The sequence below is a fragment of the Xiphophorus maculatus genome, chromosome 12 (genome assembly GCF_002775205.1).
Source record: "Xiphophorus maculatus strain JP 163 A chromosome 12, X_maculatus-5.0-male, whole genome shotgun sequence".
NCBI lineage: Eukaryota > Metazoa > Chordata > Actinopteri > Cyprinodontiformes > Poeciliidae > Xiphophorus > Xiphophorus maculatus.
Genome location: NC_036454.1, coordinates 3751369 through 3775746, shown reverse-complemented (window position 1 = coordinate 3775746; position 24378 = coordinate 3751369). Strand labels below are relative to the sequence as shown.

Below are 24378 nucleotides of genomic sequence, written 5' to 3'. Positions count from 1 at the left end.
TTATTTATTGCTGTATGGATGGATTAGGAGTTAATTAGGAGAAAATTGATTTGGTTCTTGATCCTTTTTGCCTCCAGAAATATTCATATTTGGTTTAGTTTAAAAAAAATTTAGATTACAAGTACAAAGGTGAAGGTGTGTCATTGGGATTGTATGTGATCGACCGGCGTAAAAATAAAATGCAAACTTTACTTTCATTTGCTGGAACTGTTAATCTGATTCATCACAATTATTGATTATTGAAATAATCTTCAACTAATTTATTAATGATTCATTGTTAGCTGGAAAGGTCACTCAAAAAGGTCATTTACTGAAAAACATTGTCAGAGCAAAAATCTTACAAAAATATACAAATTTAGCACTTAAAAAAAAACTTTTCTCTAAATATATTTTACAAAAAAACTTCTCAATTGGCATTTGGGTGTTTTATTTTTTTGTCACTTGGGCCAACATCAAGTCAAAAGAATTCAAAAACAACAAATATCAACCTAAAAAAGTATGATTTTTATTTGTTTTTCATTGTAAATACAAATGTTTAAAATAATTTGCTGTGTGAACAGAAAGGCGTCTAGTTTTCTAATTCTTTTAGACTCATTTTAACTCTTCACACTTTGGATCACCGTCTTTCAAAGCTTTTTGGGTAAACATGGTTCTACTTCTGATAAAAGTTTGGTTTGAAAACATTAGCAATTTGTTTTGTACTCAACATTAAAAAACAAAAACTAACTATTCTTCAACTGCAATTGGGGGCCACAAAAAATCAGTCCAAGGGCTACAAATGGCCCTCGAACCGCAATTTGGACACACTTCAAGCGGATTAAATTGATCTGAATTTTAAAAAATGCCGAGACGCTGAACGACTGATTTTTATTTTGTTTTTTTCTCTTTTTAATTAGCAGATTTTCTGTAAATGAGAACAGCAAACAACACGACTTGAGTCTGTCTGGTTTAATTAGCATGCTGCATTATGAATCTGAAAGTTATTTTTCTTGTTCGTATTCGCTTTCACACGGTTGAAGGGCGAATCAATTAAAAACGTCGTTGAAGAAGAAACGGAAACGCTGCTGGAAATATTCTGACAGCTTCATGCAAGAGTGAAACGCTGCCATAAATGATAAAGTTTCTTTTACTGAAAATTCAGAAAGATTCATGGAACTGCTTCAAAACCAAATAAATAAAAAACTGGAGGAAGTCTGGCTTGTTTTACATAGTGTGGTTCTGTTAAGTGCTTCTGAGCGGTCAGCATCTTACCAGTAGCAGATAACAGAAATAAATCACTCAGTCAGAAATAACCAATCAGAGCCAGGAGGAGGGTCTTAGCGCTGTCAATCACCCTTATGCGCCAGTGGCTCTTTGCTACACTAGTTCACTGGTTCATCATGAATGCTAAAGCTAGTTAGCATAGCCACCAATGGCAGCAATTTTCCTGTAATAATAACCTGCTTCTACGCCACTTACCCATTTAACAGCGCATACATGAGCTTGATTGACAGTGCTAAGGTTGCCTTCTGGCTCTGACAGAGACAGTTTTAATAAATACATTTAAAAAAAAACATTTTTGTAAAGGTTCTGCAGCTTTAATCAAATTCCAGTCCATTTGTCTAAAAGATCCAGTTTGTTTGTTGAGGTGTGAACTCGTAATCGAACTCTGGTCCGCCTGAAAACCTCAGTCTGGGTTCGTGTGAAGTGAACGTTAGTGTGCTTTGAATGCATATGCGAACACCAAGTGGACCGCAGACCGCTCCAAAAGCAGGAAGTGGACAACAGCACAAGGCATTCTGGGTAAATACAAGCAAAACAAACATGCTAGCCTAGTGGAAAAAGAGTAATCCTACAGATGGTCAAATCTGACGCCGCTCCATTTTTGTTTACATTTCATGAAGAAGGAAGTCGCACTCATTGTCTTTTTTTCAGAAGTTTTTATGTCGTTTCCTTCAGTGGTTCCTGGTGCAGCGCCCCCACAGGCGAGGAGGAGAACAGGTAACAAATGTTGCAACTTTGGTTCCAAATTAAACCGAATCTACTGGACTATCAGGTGAGAAAATTTCTTTAAATTGAGCTTGAGATCAATTAATTAAAACAAATTCTGAATTCAATTTGGGGTTTTTTTAAGACTAAAATGGATTTGGAAAGTCCTCCAGATGTAAATAGCTTCTTTTATTACACATTAAAATCTGATGCCAACTGCTTTCGATCCAGTTCAGGTGTGAACTCTGATAAATCAGGTACGATGCGTCCTCAGCTGCCCTCCGATCTGAAAGAAAAAGCAAAACCATGAGGATTTTCCCCGATCATGCGTTAAACTGATAGTGAACCCTGGAATCCGGAGGGACACAAAGCCCTCTCCCAGCTTTCCTTTTAAGCTGTGCAAGCGTTAGCACCGATATAGCGCCCGCTTCCCACCTTTGAATGCACCAAACAAACCGGACTCTTTAACAACACGGGACACCTGGCCCTTTCAGATCACAATCCATGAGTCATCAGGAGGCGAAAAAAAAGATTCCTGATTTTATTTGGAGTTGGACAGATCCCCGGCGGTGGAGGCGAAGACAAAGGCTACAGAGGGAGAGCAGGAATGGGCCCTGGCACCTGACGTCCCGGCTACTCAGACGAGGATTAGCATCCACTTTGCCCGTCGTTTCCCGGCTCAGGCCTGAACCAACACCTCGGCGCTTCAAAGCACCGGATGAAAAGGAGGCCATGGATGGTCACTGGCTTAGAGAAGCTCTGTTTAAAATGGCAGGGATAAAAAAAGGAGGCTGGTTTTTGATGTGCCGTGGAGAGCGAGGCTCTTCTTCTTCTGCTGCCCTGCGATGTTTCAGTTTCAGCCGGGAGCAGTGGGAAAAGTTTCTGCGTTTCCATTATGAATGGCTGCAGGCGTTTGTCAATGTTCTGCTAATGTCGAAAAAACCAACAATTTCACAATTATGGTGTTCCATTAAATAGAAAACGCAATTAAAATAAGTCACTAAAAACATGCCACAACATGATCCTCCTACCACTTCCTGTCTTCTTCTTTGTGGTTTCCACCAGTAGCAACATCTGGTTGTTGATCATGTGACTCGCATGACGCGAAAACTGTGTTTCCATTGCAGTTTTGCAAGATAAACCAATTTTATAGTTAGAAAATACTTGGTAAAATTTTGACTATTTGCAGCGTAAAACAACAAAATTCTTAGAGCTTCACCTTTTGAATTGAATCACTTTTCAACAACAGTAATGTATTCACCCTCCACACACAAATAAAATAATAAAAATCACACCTTTTTGTGCAGAAAGTCATGAATATTTATTTGCTCGGGTTATGAGATTACAACCACAAGGACACTGTGCAAAGAAAGCAAACACCAAGCCGCGCTGACGGAGCGCTTCACGGACCGCAGTGAGAAATCTGCATCAGGAGTTCATGCTACAAACACACAGAACGGAGGCGGGAGAACGAGGCACACACACTAGATGAATAAATCAATACACTTAAAAATATTCTGTTCATTTAAATTCTGCTTTAAATGTAACAAAAGGGGCTTTTATTCCTTTCAGAAACCAGAGAGACGCCGTTTAGTTTTCATGCAACATGTGTTGAGGAGAAACATTTCCTTAAAGATGCTGGAGCAAAAAAATTAATAGTAATAAACAAACCGTCTCCCCACAAAGCTGCTGTCCGTTACAATGCAGTGATTCAAAAAACAAACATTTCTCATAATAAACAAGGAATTGGAAAAAGTGTTTAACATTTTTAAAACTATCAGAATATAATAAAGGGAGGAGCTTATGAAACAACATGTAATAATGTTTCCATTCAGAAAGTAAAAAAAAAAAGCAGACTGCATTTCTAACCGTCTGAATTTCATGTTTCAACTTGAGATATTTGATCAACTTTAAAAATGGTTTTATGGTTGTGGCTGTTGGTTAACGTCAAAAGAGAAAAGGTTTTTTTTTTATCTTTTATTTTATCCACTTTCAGCTAAATAAAAGTTAACATCAGCATTGAAGGTGGATGTTTCAATAATATTATTGACTTTCCAAGACAATTAAAACATTAAACTAAGAGAACTGCGTAATCCTAAACAATTAGCAGATATTTGATATTTACCTGGAAAAAAAAAAAAAAAAAAAAAAAAAGCTCGGTTTAAGTGGGAAAAACAGGATTTTTTTCATTTTACATTTTTACCATTTCAAGGACCAAAATATGGAGAAAAAAAAACAAGAAAACCTGAAACTGTTTGTTTTCTCCCCATGAACGTAAAAAAACAAACTTTCACTAATATATCAAATTTTATTTGTCCTATATTAAATGTGGGGAATATTCATATACTTTAAGATGAATTCATAAAATGACCAAATGTGCGTCTTTGTTTTTCATATAGAATTTCTTCTGTGCCAGACATAAAAATATACTAGAAAACTCTAAAAAACAAGTTAAGAAGCTGATTGGTATTGCTGTAAGTTACTGATTGATTAGTAATATATTTTAATGTTGATGGCAGTGAAGATAAAACACACTACAAACAAAATCAAAGAAAAATGCATGAAGCTCGATAGAAAATGAAGGTATTGTTCTTTTTTTAAGCGCAGCATCCTCACGCTGCTGCAGCTGCTGCTGGGCCTCCTCAGTCGTCGTCGCTTTTGCTTTTATCCGACAGATCCTGCAGGAAGAGAGAGTCGGCAGTCAGAAAGCAGAGGAGAGAGGCGTTTGTGTTTTCAACTTTCAGCTGAACATCAGAGGAGGAACTCTGGAAAGACGTCAGACTAGAAATCCTTCCAGGTTTTCATTCGGTATCAGTGCTGTCTCCCATGCTAGTGGCTAGCTTCCAGAAGCTAACCGCTACCGTTTTAAGCTAAGTTTTCCTTGGATTAAAGCGCCTCCGTCCTGCTGTTCCTGGATGAAAACAGCGAGGCGTAGCAACGGAAACATTTGGTTTAACATTAAAACTGGTTCACACGGTGTTGGCCTCAAACATCCTTTTTCCATTTCCTGGTTTGTTTTTTGACACAAATGACACTGAATGATACCTTTGACTTTCTTTTTACCTGAAGTGTAGATTTTTGTGCGACCCGCTGTGAGAGCAGCGGATGATCTCAGGTGGCAAAGAGATTTAAACCTCCAATAATAAGAAATGTACCAGAGCTAGAGACAAAAGCGTTCCGAAAGTGGACAGTTCTGCTGTAATCCCTGTTGGATGTGAACATAAACCTACGTTATCGTCCTGGTCGTCGTCGCTGTCGTCGTCGCTCACCACCGGCTTGGCCTTTCCGCGGCTTTGCCTCTTCTTGCCTTTGTCGTGGCTGCGTCCGTCCCGACCCAGCTTGATCTTCACCCGCACAGACTTGGCTGGACAAAAGTTGGAGAACAGAACCAGGGTTAAGTATCGCTTCCAAACTGCAACGACTTTGTGCACTGCAAAAACACAAAATCCTACAAAGTATTTACAGCTAGTGTCTAGGGCAAATATCTTAGTGCACTCGAAATAAGATAAAACTAACTTACAAGTAATTTTTCAACGAGACAGCTCTGAATATGTCCTTACATCTGTGAACAAATTAAGGCTTAAAAAGGTTTTTAATACATTAACATGTAGAGTTGTTATAACAGGTTTCTTTTTCAGTTCAAAGTGTATTTTTATTTTATATTTTATGTGTTTTTTCCCTGGTAGTTTGACAGCTGCAGCGGTTTGGTGTTTTCAGTGGGAAGGCACCGAGTCGACCTCCAGCGGTGATTTCTAATGAGATGACACAAGTGTGTGTGTGTGTGTGTTTTAAAGTCTGTGTGTTACCTTCGGCCTCTGAGTCATAGTCGTCATCATCATCCTCATCGCTGTCATCCTCGCTGTCTTCGTCCTTGGCGATCTTCTGTCTGGCACTCTTGAAAACAGACTGGAGAACAATGGAGTCCTCGTATATCTGTTAAAAAAATAAAAATGTCTTTGAACTGAAGGTTAGGAAAATTATTTAAAGTGGCGGCAGCGGCCGTTTCTCTGCAGAGGCAAACAGACGGATCCCTTTGGGAGCAGAAGGCTCAACTATAAATGGTGAATTTTAAGTTGTTAAAATGCATTTTGGGAAGAAAAACATTTTTTCCCTCCATCTCATTAAATAACAAACTGCATGTGTGAAAATATAAAAATCCCCAACAAAGGATTTAAAGACGGTCCAAATTAAGTCAGTGCAAAGTGATGAAATATTAAGGCAGTTAATCAGATTAATCGATTATTGTCAACCAATATAAACTGGAGTATACAAACTCATAAATAGGCCATTTACTGAAAGAACAACATATTCAGAGCAGCAATTAAGCCACAACTGTTCAAAAATACATACATTTCATTTAAGATATAAAAAAATATTTGTAAATAATTTTTACAAAGAAGAAATCAGCAGGCAGTTTTAGGTTCACCAAATTCTGTAAAAAAAATGCTACTTTGTCTCATTTTAGACAATAAAATGTTTATTTTCTTATTCAAAAAATTAGTTTACATGAATTTGAAATGCTAATCAGCTCCTCTCAGTACAACAAACAAAACAAATAAATGTAAAAATACTTTGTTGCCATGTCCAACTGTCCAAAAGTAAAAAATAAGACAAAATGGGTTAATATGAGGCATTGTTTGGTCCAGAAGACAATATGGTCGTCAATTTCAACACAAAGCACACCAGAAAGTACTAACGTGTCAAAAAAGGATAAAGATTCTGCCACAGACAGACCGACCAACAGAAAGACAAAAGAAAACACTATGAATGTCCCCAGAGTGAGACTCGTTCAAAGAAAAGTTTTCTGCAAAACTCTGAGATGGAAAACTGCAGAGTTCATCTGAAAACGTGGGGAGGTGAAGGATTAAACAGAGAAAAGGCGTTTTGTACCTGGGATCCCTCCAGGTTGAAGGTCTGTGCGTTCTGACAGAGAAGCATCACGTCCTTCTCAAGGTCGCCCAAACTTCGGTATTTATGGTTTCTCACACGTTCCTGTTATTGGCAAGGAAAAGTGTTGTGTTTTTTTAAGACTCTGAGTTATCTACAATCACACTGGAGGTCTAAATTTTCTCATATTAATGAATCTTAAACCTACAAATAATTATGATCAAAGCTGCTATAAAACTTCCTAATCACAGGAGAATTATTCAGAAACAACCAATCCCCCAAAAACCATAGAGATATTTATGTGGACCCAACATTTCACAAGGCAGGTGGAGATTAAACAAAAGCCTTTTTTAAACCTTCATCAGGATCTTATTTTTAAGTTTGGGCTGATGTCACTCAGCAAACCTTGATCTTCTTGAAGTCGACAGGTTTTCTGATCAGCTCGTAATATTCTGGCAGTTCCTTCCTGGACGGCAGCTGCACAAACACCTCACTCAGCTGCCTGCCTGACCTGGAAACAGAAAATAAACCTTAAAACTGGGATTCACAGGTCAGAGAACAGACTTTAAAATACTGTTGTTAGTTTATAAACGGTTTAGCACCACAATACATTAAAGATCTGTTGTTGTTCTGTCAACCTTCCAGACCTCTCAGGTCTTCTGGTTCTGCTCTGCATCCAGAACCAGAACCAAACATGGAGAAACAGCATTCAGCTTACAAACAAACGTCCAGAAAACTGCAAAACAGCCGAAATACTGAGTTCCTTCACATCTAGACTAAAAGCCTACGTGTTTACAGTTCCTTTTGAAACACAATAAGTGAAGCATTGACCAACATTTTGATGTGTGCTGATGATTTCGATGATGGAGCTCATCAAAATGTAACGTTTGTTACTGGTTTCTCAATTGTTGACTGTCTGATGGTTTTATGACTTTTTATTTTTGTGCTTTTCTGATGTAGAGCACTTTGAACTGCCTTGTTGCTGAAATATGTTACATAAATGAACTTGATTGATTGTTTGACTAACTCGGAAAAATTCAGCTTTGTATTGCTGAAATGAAGAAAAGTGGATCAGCACATAAACAGCAGAGCCGTCATAAAGACCAGAAAGATAATTATGACACACAAATGTAAAAAAGAAAAACCAACTAGAGCAACAACCAATTTATGGAGGGCAGAAATATATAAGTATGTATGAATTATCAGATTTTCAGGTTGACAGACCATTTAACTGAAGCGATTCAGTTCATATACAGTTTTATAATTAGCAACTAATAATAAAAGTCCCTGTTTTATGAAGTTTAAAGAAAAAGGGAAGAACATATTTGCATTTTATACCTTTAATATTTAATAAGCTCAGTCCTGTTCATCTTGCAGACATCTACATTTATTAAAGTTGAAGTTAAAAGACTGTAAAACCAAGTCCAACATGTTGGCAACCCATGAATATTTATTTGCCAGCTCATGTACAAGCAAAGATTACAAAGGTTGTTTACTACCTGAAGTTTCCCCAAAGCTAATTTCCCCAGGAAAAGGAAGAAGGGGGAACAGATTTTAGAAGTAGGCGTCAGAGTTTCCTCTTCCACATTCATCTTGTAAACAGACACACTTGATTGCTTCTGTCAGAAATGTTTTCTCCCACAAGTTTTCAATGCCAACAACACAAGCAGTTCCAAATCTGAACCATCTGCCTCGAAGCGTTGACATGACCGCTTCTCTGGCGGTTTGTGCCAGGAGACTTCCTGTTGTCATGTTTACAACCAGCTGAATTATTACTTTTCCAAAATTTGATACGATTTTAAAAAATGGACCGGAGTTTCTGACTTTAATCACAACTTCAACAGCCCAGATGGAATCAAAATAAAAGAAAGAAAACAAACCAGCAACTCTTTCATCCACTCAGGCAGATGTCTTCTCATGTCTGTCCTGGTTGGATAATGCGGCTAATGAAGAGTCATAAAACGATGGCGTAGGAGGGTTTGCTATTAATCTTCTTAATGACAATCTGTTAGTCGAGTGAACTCTCTGCTGCTGCGTTTGGATGTTTGCTGAAACTCCTGCAGGAGTTCTGGAGTGTTTTGCGATTAAAGCGACACCCACAGTCCAAGTCTCCCATCAGAAAGTATCACAATGCAGCCAAAAAAGTTTTTTCCCCTGAAGATTTTATTTTTAAAGTCAGAGAAAGCAAGAACTTCCATCACTGGTGACAGGAGTCTGCTACATCTCTATGGAGGAGTTTTGGCCAACTCTTTGTTGCAGAATAGTTTGCAGATGCCACAACATTCAAATCAGTGATGGGATTTAAAAATGTGTTCTGATTTAGTTACCTCTGCGATGTACTATGTGTGTAAAGTTGAAAATGTCTGCATAAAGTGGCAAGATGTGTGAATTGCAATCTGCCAAAATGACAGATAGGATGCAGATTTTTCCTTCACTGTCATCGTGTGTATATATATATATATATATATATATATATATATATATATATATATATATATATATATATATATACAGTATATATGTAAAGCATTTTTAACATCTGAAGGTAAAATAGTCACTTGATTCTGCTATAAATCAAGTAATGTGCCTGGAATGCTCCCAAGCCGTTATGTAAAGTCAACTTCTTTGAGCGTTGCATCATGCTCTAATGTTATTCCCTCCTCAAAATATACCTGGAGTGCTGCTTTGACTGTTTCATGCTTCTTTAAAAAGTCTTTTGGCATTCAGCTGGGGAGAACGACTGGGTAGACTTAGCTTCGCCTTCGAGGCGCAGCTCCTTCAGACTAGCCAGGAGCAATTGGCAAACACCTGGTGGAATTGCTGAGCTCATTATAGGAGCTACATCTCAGAGCAACGCTGGTAAAAACGTTGTTAAAGGGTTAAAAGAGGAGCCATGTTGTGAAGACTTCCTGAAGGCGGAGTTTCAGAAAGAGCAGGAGCTTCTTAAAGAAACAGGGACCCAATTTAAGGGCGTTAATTCAGGAAGTCGAGCTTCTTTTTAGTCATATTTGATATATGTAACATTTTTATAACAACTAAAGGTAACAGTTGTATGACTGTGCAAAGAAATGGCACAATATGCCTGGAAAACACATATTTTTAATAAAAACTTTTAGATATAAAGTCCTGCAGTCATAAATATAATTCTTTTGTTCAAGTATTTATTCATATTCTGCTTTAATCTCTTTGTTTTCTAATTAGATGGAAACCAAAATGTTTATTGCATCTCTAACCTTAACAAACAAGGTTAAAAATATATAATATGAACGCCTCAGGAGTCTCAAATATCACCTAACCCCGTAGTCTGATATAATCTGTAAAGTTCCCCGGATGCGGAGTCAGGAAAAATATCTTCAGATGTCTGCCTCGCAGTGTGACGATACCATGAATGATTGCAATTCCTAGAAACCTCAGAGCTGCTTGGTTTGTTTATTTACGGCTCTTGATGTGAGATCAGGAAAACAACAGATCCCAGAACAGTTCTCTGTAGGTGTGGCGGCTCTTTATCTGCTGAGATTTCCACGCTGACAAACCTTCATGTGAGGAAATGAAGCTTTGTTACTAGGCTACAGTCATAAGAGTTTTATTTTTTACCGTTTCACACAGTTTGGAGGTTGTTTTATTTATTTGGATGAGAAAAGACAATAGTCTTCAGTTTGGTGCTTTGGTCTCAACTGTCCCACTCCATTCTTTGTTATTGAGACAGGCCAACATATGCTTTGAGAATTACGATCAACGACAGACAGAGGAAGGAATTTGACTTCTGGGTTCATAAAAAATATCCAGTTTAGTTGTATTTGAGTGGCTTTTCAGCTAAAAGTAAAAACCTGAACATTACTACAGGATCAGCCTGCATGAAAACTGATTGTCTTGTTTCCTATAAGTAGAGATTGTTTATGGAGAGGCACTAATTAAAGTCTACAATCAGGATTATAGGAGGACCGAAGGAGAGAGATGCTGTTAATCTGGTTTTTCTCCTGCAGCCTGAATGAAAATTCGGCCGCCAATAAAGCAGCGAAGGGTCGAACTGAGACTGATTCAAGGAAAAAGATTCATCCTTTATTGAATGAATTTGAAAGAATCCCAGTGTGGGCCGAGCTTCTTATTACGACTGAATCCTATCAGGTTCTCCCAGCATGTGTCTGAAAATAGGTTAAAAATGAAAGGATTAATAATGAAGACTTAATCCAGAACAAAATGTATGGTGGTTCACTTGGCACATCAGGAAGCTGAGATTAAATTATTAAAAATAAAATCTTTCAGATGTACAAAAATAATTTTGTCTTTTCTTGGTTTGAAAGTAAAAAATATATACTGTCCTTTTTTTACATGGGGCACTACTATGTATTTTCAAAGCAGATAGTAGCATTTTATAGCATAATCAAGTAACTATGTTACCATCAGTTGTAATAAAAATGTTACATATATCAAATATGGCCTAAAAGAAATTTGACTTCATAAATGGATGCCGTTAAATCTTTAAGAACTCCTGCTCTTTCTGAAACTACTCCTTCAGGAAGTCGTCACAATATGGCTCCTTGTTAAGCCTTTAACGTTTTCAACCAGCGTTGCTCTGAGAAGTAGCTCCTATAATGACATCAGCAGTGTTTGCTAATTGCTGCTGGCTAGTCTGAAGGAGCGGAGAGGGGGAATAGCAGAGGAGGGTTGTTCTGTGAGACAGAAGGTTGGAAACTGCAGCTCTGAGGAGGAGCTTCGTCCTAGAAGGCGGGGCTACGTCCACCCAGACGTTTTGCACAGCTGACTGGTTGCCATGGAGATTGAAGGATTTCTCAAATATGCATGAAAGAATCAAAGCAACACTCCAGGTTAGTTTTTGATGAATAACATTAAAACATGGTGAAAAAAGAAAGATTCTACAGAATACTGCCCCTTTAAAATCAACAAACTGATCAGTTTTCATCTTTCCAGCTACATGTAGCAACGCTGCAGACAAACATCACACCTGTTGACTTTTCAAACATTTGTTGGTCATTCTATTAAAATAAAAATGTTGTCATATTAAAATTTATAGTTTTATTTTCTGATGAAAGGGTTTTTCTGCAGTGCCAAAATCTGCTGCAACAGAGTTTGAAATATTAGTTCTGTGAGAAAAACTTTGGCTACTTTATAGAAATATTTTTTTTACAGGCCTCATATTTCAGAGCTTCATGGAGTTTCCTCGTCTTCCATCAGAGTCATTTTGACCATTCACAAAGCTCAATGCACAATCAGTGTTTTCTATATGGGCAGTGACTGACAACGCTGTACACACACACACACACACACACACACACGCACACACACACACACACACACACTCATTTACCTGCTTGTGTGAACAACTGGCTCGCCTTTTTTCAATCTGTTCATTGATGTGGCGACAAACTCAAACCAAATGGGTTGGACCACATCTTCTGACATGGAGCCAGCACAGCAGAACCAGAGGCGGCCCGGCGTAGCGCCAACATGGTGGACAATGATTAAAAATGTCTGTTGGACATGTCCTTTATACGAGTCCTTTCAGAACCATTTTGGCTTCAGATTCTGTACCTTCCTATCATCTCGGACCAGGTTTCCTGTTCTAACCTGACAACAAGAAGGTCTTTTCATTCACACAACTGATGCTTTCTCTTTTTTCAGTTATTACAGCAAGAAACTAGCAACCAGGCTGAAATCTGGCTATAGTGATGGACTCTGACCTGAACCTTCAGAGCCACATAGTGACAGCTACAAAGTCGGCCTTCTATCACCTGCAGATCATTTCCAGGATTAGAGGACTGAAGTCTCAGCCAGATCTAGAGAAATACATAAGCATTTATCTCCAGTTGCATTGATTACTGCAACAGCGTCTTCATAGGTCTGCCTAAAAAAAAAAAAAAATCAATCAGCTGATCCACAACGCTGCTGCTGGAGTTCTGAGTAAAACCACATAAACCCAGTACCAAAGTCCTTCCACTGAGAGAATAGACTTTCAGATGTTAGTTTATAAATCACTGAACGACTTAAAGATCTGCTGTTGTTGTATCAACCTTCCAGATCTTTCTTCTGGTTCTGGTCTGCATCCAGAACCAGAACCAAACATCAGTCCAAAAACATGACGTTCAGGTTAATTGGTTTCTCTAAATTCTCCTTAGGTGTGTGTGTGTGTGTGCATGGTTGTTTGTCCTGAAAGCATGTGTTGCCCTGCGATAGACTGGCGACTTGTCCAGGGTGACCGCGCCTGTCACCTGAAAGGTTCGCTGGAGATCGGCACCAGAACCTCTCCCGGCCCCACGAGGGACAAGGGTGTTAGAAAGTGGATGGATGGATAATTGTATGAGGGGCCGTTTAGGACAAAAATTACGTTTTGTCTCTCACACACTACCAAAAACTCTTGCATACTCCAAAAAAGTAGCCACGCACACTCCAAAAAATTACGTTTTGTCTCTCACACACTACCAAAAACTCTCGCATACGCCAAAAAAGTAGCCACGCACACTCAAAAAAATTACGTTTTGTCTCTCACACACTACCAAAAACTCTCGCATACTCAAAAAAATTACATTTTGTCTCTCACACACTACCAAAAACTCACGCATACTCAAAAAAATAGCCACGCACACTCAAAAATTACTCACGCACATTCAAAAAATACTCAAATTGCGTATACACACACTACTAAAATGTCACACACACACACACAAACGTTAACTTTCTCGCTCACATACACTACTATCAGCTCGCTCACATATACTGTACTAACAGCTCGCACATTCACAAACGTTAACTTTCTCGCTCACATACACTGCTAACAGCTCGCACACACACAGACGTTTATCTCTCACATACACAAGACTAAAGTTGAACACACACACAGTACTAAGACTCGTTTTATGTATGTGTGAGAGCGAGACTTTTTATGAATGTGTGAGAGCGACACTCTTTATGAATGTGTGAGAGCCAGACTCTTTTTGAATGTGTGAGAGCGACACTCTTTTTGAATGTGTGAGAGTTGTCACGGAAGAGGCGGGGCATAATTTTTGGATCAAACTGCGCATGCGTAGATCCTAAACTATAAGTTTCGATTGTTGACTCACTGTATGTTCTATTACTTAGTATATTTGTGCTTTTAAATATATATAGAACGTTTAACTTTCTTGTAGATTAAATGTGCTATAGAAATAAATGAATCTGATTGATTGATTAAAAATAGCAAAATTGCTGTAGTACAATCTGTCCACTGGGTGCCAGATTGTAGCACTGCGGGCAGTCGTTGAATCGTTTAATGCGCCTGTCAAAGTGCTGGTTGCCTCCGGAGAAGATAGAATGGTGTTTAAAATGGCAGCTGCCTGACCAATTCTCTCTCGTTTCGAATTAGAGTTAGCCATGTTCGGTATAGCAAACTCTTTCTTCTTCGGCACTAGTTGGCGCCGGTTAATAATTCCTGTAATACTGGCACCCAGTGGACAGATTGTACTACAGCAATTTTGCTATTTTTAATCAATCAATCAGATTCATTTATTTCTATAGCACATTTAATCTACAAGAAAGTTAAACGTTCTATATATATTTAAAAGCACAAATATACTAAGTAATAGAACATACAGTGAGTCAACAATCGAAACTTATAGTTTAGGATCTACGCATGCGCAGTTTGATCCAAAAATTATGCCGCGCCTCTTCCGTGACAACTCTCACACATTCAAAAAGAGTTTCGCTCTCACACATTCAAAAAGAGTTTCGCTCTCACACATTCATAAAAAGTCTCGCTCTCACACATACATAAAACGAGTCTTAGTACTGTGTGTGTGTTCAACTTTAGTCTTGTGTATGTGAGAGATAAACGTCTGTGTGTGTGCGAGCTGTTAGCAGTGTATGTGTGCGAGAAAGTTAACGTTTGTGTGTATGTGCGCGAGCTGGTAGTAGTGTATGTGAGCGAGAAAGTTAACGTTTGTGTGTATGTGCGCGAGCTGGTAGTAGTGTATGTGAGCGAGAAAGTTAACGTTTGTGAATGTGCGAGCTGTTAGTACAGTGTATGTGAGCGAGCTGATAGTAGTGTATGTGAGCGAGAAAGTTAACGTTTGTGTGTATGTGCGCGAGCTGGTAGTAGTGTATGTGAGCGAGAAAGTTAACGTTTGTGTGTGTGTGTGTGACATTTTAGTAGTGTGTGTATACGCAATTTGAGTATTTTTTGAATGTGCGTGAGTAATTTTTGAGTGTGCGTGGCTATTTTTTTGAGTATGCGTGAGTTTTTGGTAGTGTGTGAGAGACAAAACGTAATTTTTTGGAGTGTGCGTGGCTACTTTTTTGGAGTATGCGAGAGTTTTTGGTAGTGTGTGAGAGACAAAACGTAATTTTTTGGAGTGTGCGTGGCTACTTTTTTGGAGTATGCAAGAGTTTTTGGTAGTGTGTGAGAGACAAAACGTAAATTTTGTCCTAAACGGCCCCTCATATAATTGATTGTCCAGCGACATTTGTTGTCATGACAGGCCGAATCGTGAGCGGGTTTTCTCAGCTGTATTTGTTGTAATTGTTTAATTACTGAAACAATTTATGGTCCAATAACCGGTCTAGCATTATGTGTATGTTAGCATTTGTTTGGATTAAATTTGTTGGTGGTGAAGAGTGTGGTCTAAACGTTTTCATGTCCCTGGGTTGTGTTTTGTTTTTTAAAGTGAAGCAGCTCTACAGAAAGCCGTACCCATCTCTGTAGTTGATGACCGTGTCGATGATGGTGTTCATCTGCTTGGTGAGTTTGGGCGGGTTGGGCGAGAGCTTCTCGGCCGGCGGTCGCCCTCGCCTCTTCTTGGCCTTCATGCCGCCGTCGTCTCTGCTGGACGAGTCTTTGTCCTGACGTCGTTTGCGTTTACGCTTCTTCAAGCGGATTTCCTCCTCTATCTCCTCCAAGTTCCCGTCCTCAATGGCCTGAAAGTCAGAGCAGAGCAGAGACCGGGTTTAATGTTACTTAGCCTCAGCAAGTACGATAATGATAGCAAATGTTGCTGGATAATAAATAGTCCCAGAAGTTACTGTGATAAATGATGATGTTGCTGTTTTGAGACCATCTTCAAGTAACATAATGGTAAGATTGGCATAATACCAAATCAAGAACACATTCTCAAAATCAATCAACTATAAATTCTAATAAACATTTAACACTGGAGCTGGAAGACATTTTAAAAATACAAAATAAATAAACAAAACAACAGAAACAACAAATAAAATTCATTATAAAGTCTCATTAGACAAAACTGTCATTCAAAAAAAAGGAGTTAGTTGAGACCAAAACACCAGACTGAAGAGTTTTGTCATCAAGCTTTTGGTAGAAAGAGAAAAAGAATAAATCATGCAGAGATGTCATAATAATTTATTTGTTTATTTATGTGGATATTGAAAATGTTTTCCAGTTCCAGTGTTAAATATTCATTAGAATTTAAAGTTTATTAATCTTTGAGAATCTGTTCTTGCATCATTTTGCCATTTTTACCATTTTATTACTTAAAAATAGTCTCAAAACAACAATATTATAGTTTATCAAGATAACTTCTGGGACAATTTATCGGCCAGCAAAACTTTTTTATCATGACAAACCTCGGTCACACAACCAGTTTATCAGTATTTCAGATATTTAAAATAAAAAAATTAATCGATTAACTAAAATGGAACAATTAAATCATGATGCTTTTTTCAGTCGTTTCATCCAGCACTACTTTCGCTCCATGAAACTATAAATTTTTTCGTTATCTCTCAGGGTTCTATTCACTTTAGTTTTTCAGAAAGGAGCGTTTTTACCCTGTTTTTAAACCATTAGACGTGGAGTTGAATTTGCTCCGTAAACCCAGATCTTCCTGTTTGTGTGTCACCTTGTCGTGATGGTTTTTGTTCTTCTGCAGCACACAGCCAGCATGTCGGCCCACATTTTTCTTCCTCTAATGAGCGTTTGTTTGAACCACAGCTTACACTGGTCTCAACATCCTGTCACCTTGGCCTCAAAGTGTCTTTGTTCTAATTCCGTTTATCCCTGAAGCGTCTCTGCAACTCAATAAAATTGATTTGCTGAGCTTTTGGTGTTTCTCCGGAGGAAAAGTGTTTATTTGTTGTTTGTCACCAGCGTCTCACAAAGCTAAACTTCTAATTATGTTCAAAAGTTATAATTATATAATATGAAAGCAATAAATAGCATCAGCAATCATTTACAAGTGGAGAATTTAAAGGGATGCAGTGTTTTTAAAAAGTAGTTTCTGCCAACTAAGCGTCAGAAGCTCAGCAGAAGCAAAACTGAAGCAGGACAAAAAGAAACAACTTGACTTTCTCTTGTTTTTCTGCAAATCAGAGAACATTTAAAACCGGCAGCACAGAAATCAGACGTGTCACATTTCTGTTGCTCCAAATAAAAAGATCAGAGTGGTAGAAACCAAATCGATTGTTTTTATCTTTAGCAAAATATTAAGGGTGGGTGAGCACCGACTGGAGTTTTCTGGCCCATCAGTCTTTGTTTTGTCTGAAAAGTCGCTAAATAAAAGGACAGGGCCTGAATTTCAGAACTTTTCGATATATTTACAGCACATAATATATAAGACATGAGTCATTTTATTACGAAGTATTTCTACTTGTACTACAGTAAAATTTCTGGATTCTCTACCCACTGAATGAAAAACAAACATCATAAATCTACCAGACACACACCTGCAATTTTTGTTAAAGTTCAGAAGTTTTCTACTGAAAGAAAATAATTTGTTCTGCCTGATTTTATTTTTTATGAATTATTGTCATTTCCATCCTTAAAATACCAACATTTCCACTAAATGGTGGAAAGGGGGTTAGGGTAATTTTTAAATATTAAATGATTGATAATTTGATCAGTTTCTCAGTACCCAAGAAGACCATTTACCTAATACTTTTTTACTCTTATATTAAAATATATTGAACATTAAAATGAAATTTAAAAAATGTTGGGGAGCAAACAGAGAGACAGTAACAACTGTGAAAAAAGTAATAGTGGGAATAACTACTGATCATAAATAAGAAATAATGTGTTTGTATTTATAAGTGAGTGAATCAAAGCGGAGGAAGACGCTTTCTGTTGTTAAGCTAAAGAAGGCGCCCACCACCCCACACAATGACTACTGTAATTGATTCACATAATTAATAGGAAACAAAAGATTGTTCCAGCTCTTCAATGAATAACTTTAAAATTAAACTGCCTTAAAAATAAAATATTTATAGCAAAATAAAATATTTAGTGTTCCTTAAAAACAGGATTCTGTTGCAGAGCTGTCCCTATGTGAATCATTAAAAAATATTCAAAGAAATACAGTAACAGCCAAATAAAGGCATCAAAACAGAGAAATGTTTTTTGCAACACTAATCCTAAATTTATATTAGCTGGGTTCAAGTTAGAGGGAAAAAAGCTCCAATTTACTATAAACACCATGTATGAAATTGTTAAATCATCGGCTGTAATTATATAGAAGCCTTCAGTAAAATCGTAAAAGAAAAACAGCTGCTGATTTAAATGATTATTATTATTATTTACATTCTATATTGTAAACATATGTTGCTTTTTCAAATAGGAAAATCTAAGCAACTTTGTTCGAGTTTAACCTTATATTTATGTTCCAGTTTGTCAGGCATTTTGAGTTTTTAACTGTGATTTTTTTTATTAACATTTGGTTTAATTAATCCCAATGTTTGCAGGTTTTGTTGTATAAATCGTAAATGATAGAAAGTTCTTACTCGCAGCCACTGTTTCTCGGTCAGCGTGTCGCTGTAGTCCACGTCCCGCCGGCAGCGCGACCCTCGGCCAAACATCTTCTCCTCCTCCTCCTCGTAGGTGAGCCTCTCCACCTCGGCGTCGTCCTTGATGATCCACGACGGCAGCTCGTCTTCTTCCATCAGACGAGGCTTACGCTTCGGGTTCCGGGCGTCCTCGCGCCGACGGTCCATGTCCATGCGCTACAGCACCACAGACAAAGGAGCAAGAGGCGCTCATAAGAAGAATATGAGAATGTTTTGGAAAACGAAACAAAAAAAAAAAATCAAGGTGAAGAACCAGGGTGTGAAAAGATATTGCAGGTTGTTGTTTTTTCACTTTGTTTTACATTTAATTTTATTTATTAGGGAAAAAGGTTAAGTCATGTTAATAAATCACTTAATTAGGAATAGTTAGGAAACAGAGTAGGCTATAAGAGCTCAAGCTTGAGTCTAAAGAACTTCCAACATTAAATAAACAATTTCATTACACTTTAAACCATTTTTTAATATTAAAATAGGAGTACACACACAGATTGCAATTTTTTAGACAGTTGTTAGGTTTGTTTTGTTCTGAAATGTCACCAAATACAGCTGAGTTGGTAACAGCAGAGTAACTATTGTTAACTGAAAACATGCAGACACGACCTGGTGGGCCTGGTCGATATAGAAAGAAACCAAAATGCCAAATGTGAATTCCACTGAAGTTTGCAGCAATCAGGTTGTTTTAATGCAAACTGACGTCTCTGTGCAGTGTGTAAAGAAATGATGAAATGTTCCTAGAGCTGACAGATCATCAGTGTTTCACAGAATGACATTTCAGTAAATGTAAATGAATTTCTTACCATGAACAGATCAAATTCGTCTTCATTGCGAGCTATCATCTGGTTAAGCGTTTCATCATCAGGGACCTCGTCTTCATCCTGAAACAAAGCAGAAGACGTCGTCATCAGGACGATCATGGACACCCATTTAGGATTTAAAGTATATTTACTGCCAGACAGGGAAAAACTCAAGTGTGCTGTTCAGATTTCAAGTAGAAAATAAACAGCTACGGTTGGATTAGGAGGCCATAAAAATGACTGAAGGGCAAATTATTTGCACATCAAAGAGACGCCCTCATTGAGCCAACAAGGATTTAATTAAAATTTTCCTGACGCATAAGACATAATTTACCTCAAGAGGAACAATCAGCCATTTATTTTTCTTACAATTCCAGCACTTAAATAACGTACTCGGGCCGGAGGATGGTGTGTGGGGTCTGAATGATGAAGAGCATCAAAACGCAGCTTTCCTACCTCGTTCTGCTCCTCATGCTCTAAAATGGCCTGCAGGAAGGCGCGCCGCTCGTGGCTGGAGGATTTCTGGTCGAACATGCCGGCCTGGATGACTTTCTGATCCACGTTCAGTTTGTATTTGGCAGCAGCCAGGATCTTCTCTTCCACGCTGTTGACGGTGCAGAGGCGCAGAACGCGGACCTCGTTTTGCTGCCCGATGCGGTGAGCCCGATCCTGGGCCTGCAGGTCCTACAGTTACAGGAGAAAATGTCATTAATAGGAAGTTGAAGGCATTTACACTGCATGCGTCTCTGCTGCGCTGCGCTGTGAACCCAAGAGGTGGCTGAGAAGGAAAAGTGAAAAATGAACCAAAGTTTAAAGCAAAAGGACCAGAGTTTAAATAATGCAGACTAAGTAGGACTGGTGTGAATGCACCTCGAAAAACAATAAGTGTAAAACCTTCAGACACCATGAGAATGTACTTCCTTCAAATAAAAGACAGGTGTTTTAATCCTAAAAATGGATGATTAGGGATGCAATAAGGCTAAAAGTTACAAAGAATGAAAGAAAACTATGTTTGGTTATGAACTTATGAATCAATTTCTAACAACCATATTAATTCATTTACTAAATTAGCTTACTACTGACACAAAAACATTGAGAGAGTAAAAGTTTCTTTTTATAAAGTCAATGATAGGAAACATTGTCAAAAGCAAAAACATGACTTTGCGAAGACTGTAAAGTCAGACACACCTTCAGAAACAAACGATAAACTGCTTATTAACACGATTATGTTCTGATGGACGGACCTGGTGCGGGTTCCAGTCACTGTCAAAGATGACGACCGTATCGGCGGCCTGCAGGTTGAGCCCCAGGCCACCGGCTCTGGTACTGAGGAGGAAGATGAAGTACTGGGACCCTTCCTCGTTAAATTTCTTTAGGAGTGCGGCTCGGTCCTCGGATTTAGTGGTTCCTGAAAACAAGGATCTAGTTATTGCTTTAAAGATTTACTTTATTTAAACTGAAGCAGAGAATTACAGAACATTTCAGGAAAAAAGAAATTACTTGCCAATAATTTAACAAGCCAATTCTTATTGCTTTCCCTCATTGCAGGAATGTTTGAGTGTATAAAATATTACAATGGAATAATTGAAAACAAAAATATGAATATGTAATATGTTTATTGATGTTTGAGACAGTTTCTTGTAGATGAAAGCCATCTTGGTAGATATCCGTAACTAACTGTCATGGCAGTGATCCAATTTAACTAATTGGTCAATTAATTAGTTCACTAATTAACTCTTGTTAATTAACTCTGGTTAATCAGTGAACTAGTAATGAGTCCTTTGCACCACCTTTAATGCTCGACCAGTAAAATACCGGCTCAGTAAACTCAGTATATTTCACAGGTGTGATCTTACCATCGAGGCGTAGATACTGGAAGTTGCGATAGCCGAAGTAATCCTCCATGATCGTCATCAGAGACGTCATCTGGCAGAACAGCAGGACTCTGTGTCCAGTGGCCTGGAGCTTTGGTAGGATCCGATCAAGGAGCTCAAACTTTCCAGAAGCTCTGTACAGTTCATGCCTGATGGAGACGATGGCGTTAAAAAAGATTTACCTGCTCAGCTGCTGTTTCTTTGTAATATAAAACAAATAAAAAAGTTTTGCTAAGAAGAAATGTGGTGAGCAGGCGCATCATTAGTCCTTTGGTCCATATGTTGCCACATTTTGGAGAAACGTGATGATATTATAGCTACTATGCATAAATATGTATTGGCTGGGACTTTTCAACTAGCTAGTAATTAATATATTCTCTGTTAACTTAAACAAATAGTAACAACATTACACAATTTTACATATTATTTGATATGACTATAAATACTTTTGATGATTTAAGAGTAGTAGTTACATAACAAAGGCACATTAATTCCATCTGATTTTGTGAAAGGAGCTAATGTGTTAGAAAATATTACATATATATTTATTTTGTCTCTTTAAAGGTTGAGAGAATTGGGCCATAAAACATCCTTAATCCTTTTGCACTTGCTTGTAAAACATTCACATTTAAATAAAAACATATAAATATTAATAAATTTACATTTACAAAAAGCTTGGATGGCCATACAGGGTTGATTTGTATGAATGTGACAAAAACATTAACAATAAGAAATTATACTTTAACAATCATAGGTCAAGCAAAGAATAATAAGTTTTTAATCACAACACAAAAGCCATAAACATTTAATACAGAAATCATTTTTCCAGACTAATCTGATTAGGTAGTTGGGTTTATTTTCTTTTCCAAAATCCAAAACTGTTTGTTTTTTTCTGCAAACTACTTAACTCCCTCACAAATAAGGGTTCAGAAAAATATTTAGATGTGAATATAATTACACATTTTATGCTTTTTTATTTGATCAAAAAAATAATGTCATTTAAAAACAGAGTTGCTGTTTTACAGTCACCAGATTAAAGAATATATTGATATGTAGACATATACAGAATCACCTGATATGTTTATGGTGTCCAAGAAAATAAAGAAATACTAATGCAAACTAATTCTGGACGACAAAAACACTTTGAAATCAGCAACCAAGTGCTAATAAAAATACTTACATTTACAAATGAAACAAACAGACTGTCTGTGTTTCGGTTTTTAGCAAACTGGTTAAATAAAGGTTCATTAAAGATAATAATCATATAAAAACATAATACTACCACTAATTAAAACAAAACCCTGAGCCATACTGTAGAATATGTCTGGTCAATCCTGCCAAACCTTGTTAAAACTCTGAAAAGTTCTAAAAGTACGGCTACATGTTCACTCTTGTGCTTGATTGAGCCGTCTTCTTTCACAGTCGGTGCTTTTTAAGTTAGATGATGAAATGAGATGTGACGCAGTAGAAAAGAAGGGCTCTTTTATGTGTAACTTACCCATTGATGATGCCATTCGGGTAGCCCAAGTGCTCAGCAAAAGACTCCTGAATAAAAGAAAATGTCAGACTTTCATTAGAAAAAGGTGTGAGGTCCTCAAAAGAAAAAAAATATCTGAGAAGAGCTTTGAAAATACATGCCAGAGCATTTTGGATTACCTTGATCTAAACAATGAACAAAGATAACAAACCAAAATGTTCAAAATGGAAGATAATGATGTTTTAACGAGAATCTGACGACAAAACTACACAAACAACTCCAACTTCTAAGACCTCAATAATCTACAGTAACCCAGAGAGAGCAGACCCTGCTTGGAGAAAAACTAAAATGGCTATGAAGGAGTTGAACTCGTGAAACATCAGAAAACATGTATTCCTGTCAGCAGAGCTCACCTCTATGTGCTGGAACATGTACGGATGGTTGCAGATCTTCTTCAGCTGCATGATGGTGTTCATCAGAGTCTTAGCTCCGCCTTTGCCCTGAAGAAAATAAAAATATTGTTACCCTTTGTTGTGAATTTAGCTAAACTAACAATGACAATAACCAGCAGTAACTGGATTTCTGCAGGTTCCATATAGAACGAGTTTCACTTTTGGATTTGAGTTACTGAACTACCTGAACTTTGAATGAACTTTTTATATTTATTTAGTATTTTGTCAAGATGCACGTCTACACATTAGGCTGAAAAGTGTTCAGAAGAGGTTCCTTTGATGTAAAAACAGCAGGAAAGCGTCATTATGAGGATAAAACTCACCTTCTTGTCCTTCTCCGAGCCGTCGGTCAGCAGGATGCCTTTCTGCATGTGGCGGTAGAGAACCCTCTGGATCGCAGACATGTCGCATTTTATGACGTATTCCACCTGACGAGTACAAACAGGAGGGATAGTCAGCACAGCAGAGACTTTCTGGCTCAACGGCACAGAGAGAAAACAGTAAACACAAAGTGAATGAATGGAAGGAACCAAAACCGTTATTTTGACAACTTCATGAGGCAGTTAGTTCACTCTGAAGCCCAAGATTTGTGTTATTTTCCCCAAACTGCACATTCCTTATATGGTGACCCCATCACTGTTAATAATTAACAGCTGCAGCTGACAAGTTGCACATATCAGCAGTTAGAGGCTGACAGCTTTAGTTTTCCCTTGAAGTGGAAAGGTGGCACTAAAAGGTCAGTAAAGACAATTTTATTTAAAGAGAAAGTTCATTCAAGAGATTCAAATATGATTTAGAAAAAATAAAAATCAACAACTCTCTGAGGGAAGCAGGTGCTGCTTTAGGATCACTTGCACCAGCACACCAAAACATTTCATCACCATAAAGAAGAGGAGGAAAACAATGATGAAGTTTCTCTGTTGAAAATATTTTCTCCAGATTTCAGAAGGTTTTTTTTCCACCACTGATGTCAGCCAGCTTCAAAGAGGAGGAACGCATCCATTGTAAAGTCAATGATGTCTGAAGCTGGGTTTGAGAAACGACTTCAAATAGGGCTGGAAAACGTGTAACCATTTAAGCGTTCCAGATCAATACAAATAGATAATTATTGATTAGTTTTTTCGTTTTAAATATCTGTCATAGTGAAA

General features: G+C 37.8%; 1 protein-coding gene across 1 annotated transcript in view; it reads right to left on the bottom strand.

Moving 5' to 3' along the window:
- Positions 1-4209: 4209 nt before the first annotated feature.
- The window catches only part of LOC102218640 (probable global transcription activator SNF2L2), a 40588-nt gene continuing 20419 nt past the window's right edge, over positions 4210-24378 (bottom strand). The window contains exons 21-34 of the mRNA XM_023343566.1: positions 23554-23658; positions 23192-23278; positions 22800-22846; positions 21284-21450; positions 20672-20835; positions 19884-20111; positions 19431-19508; positions 18571-18789; positions 15536-15759; positions 7261-7366; positions 6859-6960; positions 5775-5901; positions 5199-5332; positions 4210-4646 (exon numbers count right to left, since the gene is read on the bottom strand). Coding sequence (XP_023199334.1) covers positions 4611-4646; positions 5199-5332; positions 5775-5901; positions 6859-6960; positions 7261-7366; positions 15536-15759; positions 18571-18789; positions 19431-19508; positions 19884-20111; positions 20672-20835; positions 21284-21450; positions 22800-22846; positions 23192-23278; positions 23554-23658 — 1824 coding nt within the window. The 3' untranslated portion in view covers positions 4210-4610. The remainder of the gene's footprint in view (positions 4647-5198; positions 5333-5774; positions 5902-6858; positions 6961-7260; positions 7367-15535; positions 15760-18570; positions 18790-19430; positions 19509-19883; positions 20112-20671; positions 20836-21283; positions 21451-22799; positions 22847-23191; positions 23279-23553; positions 23659-24378) is intronic.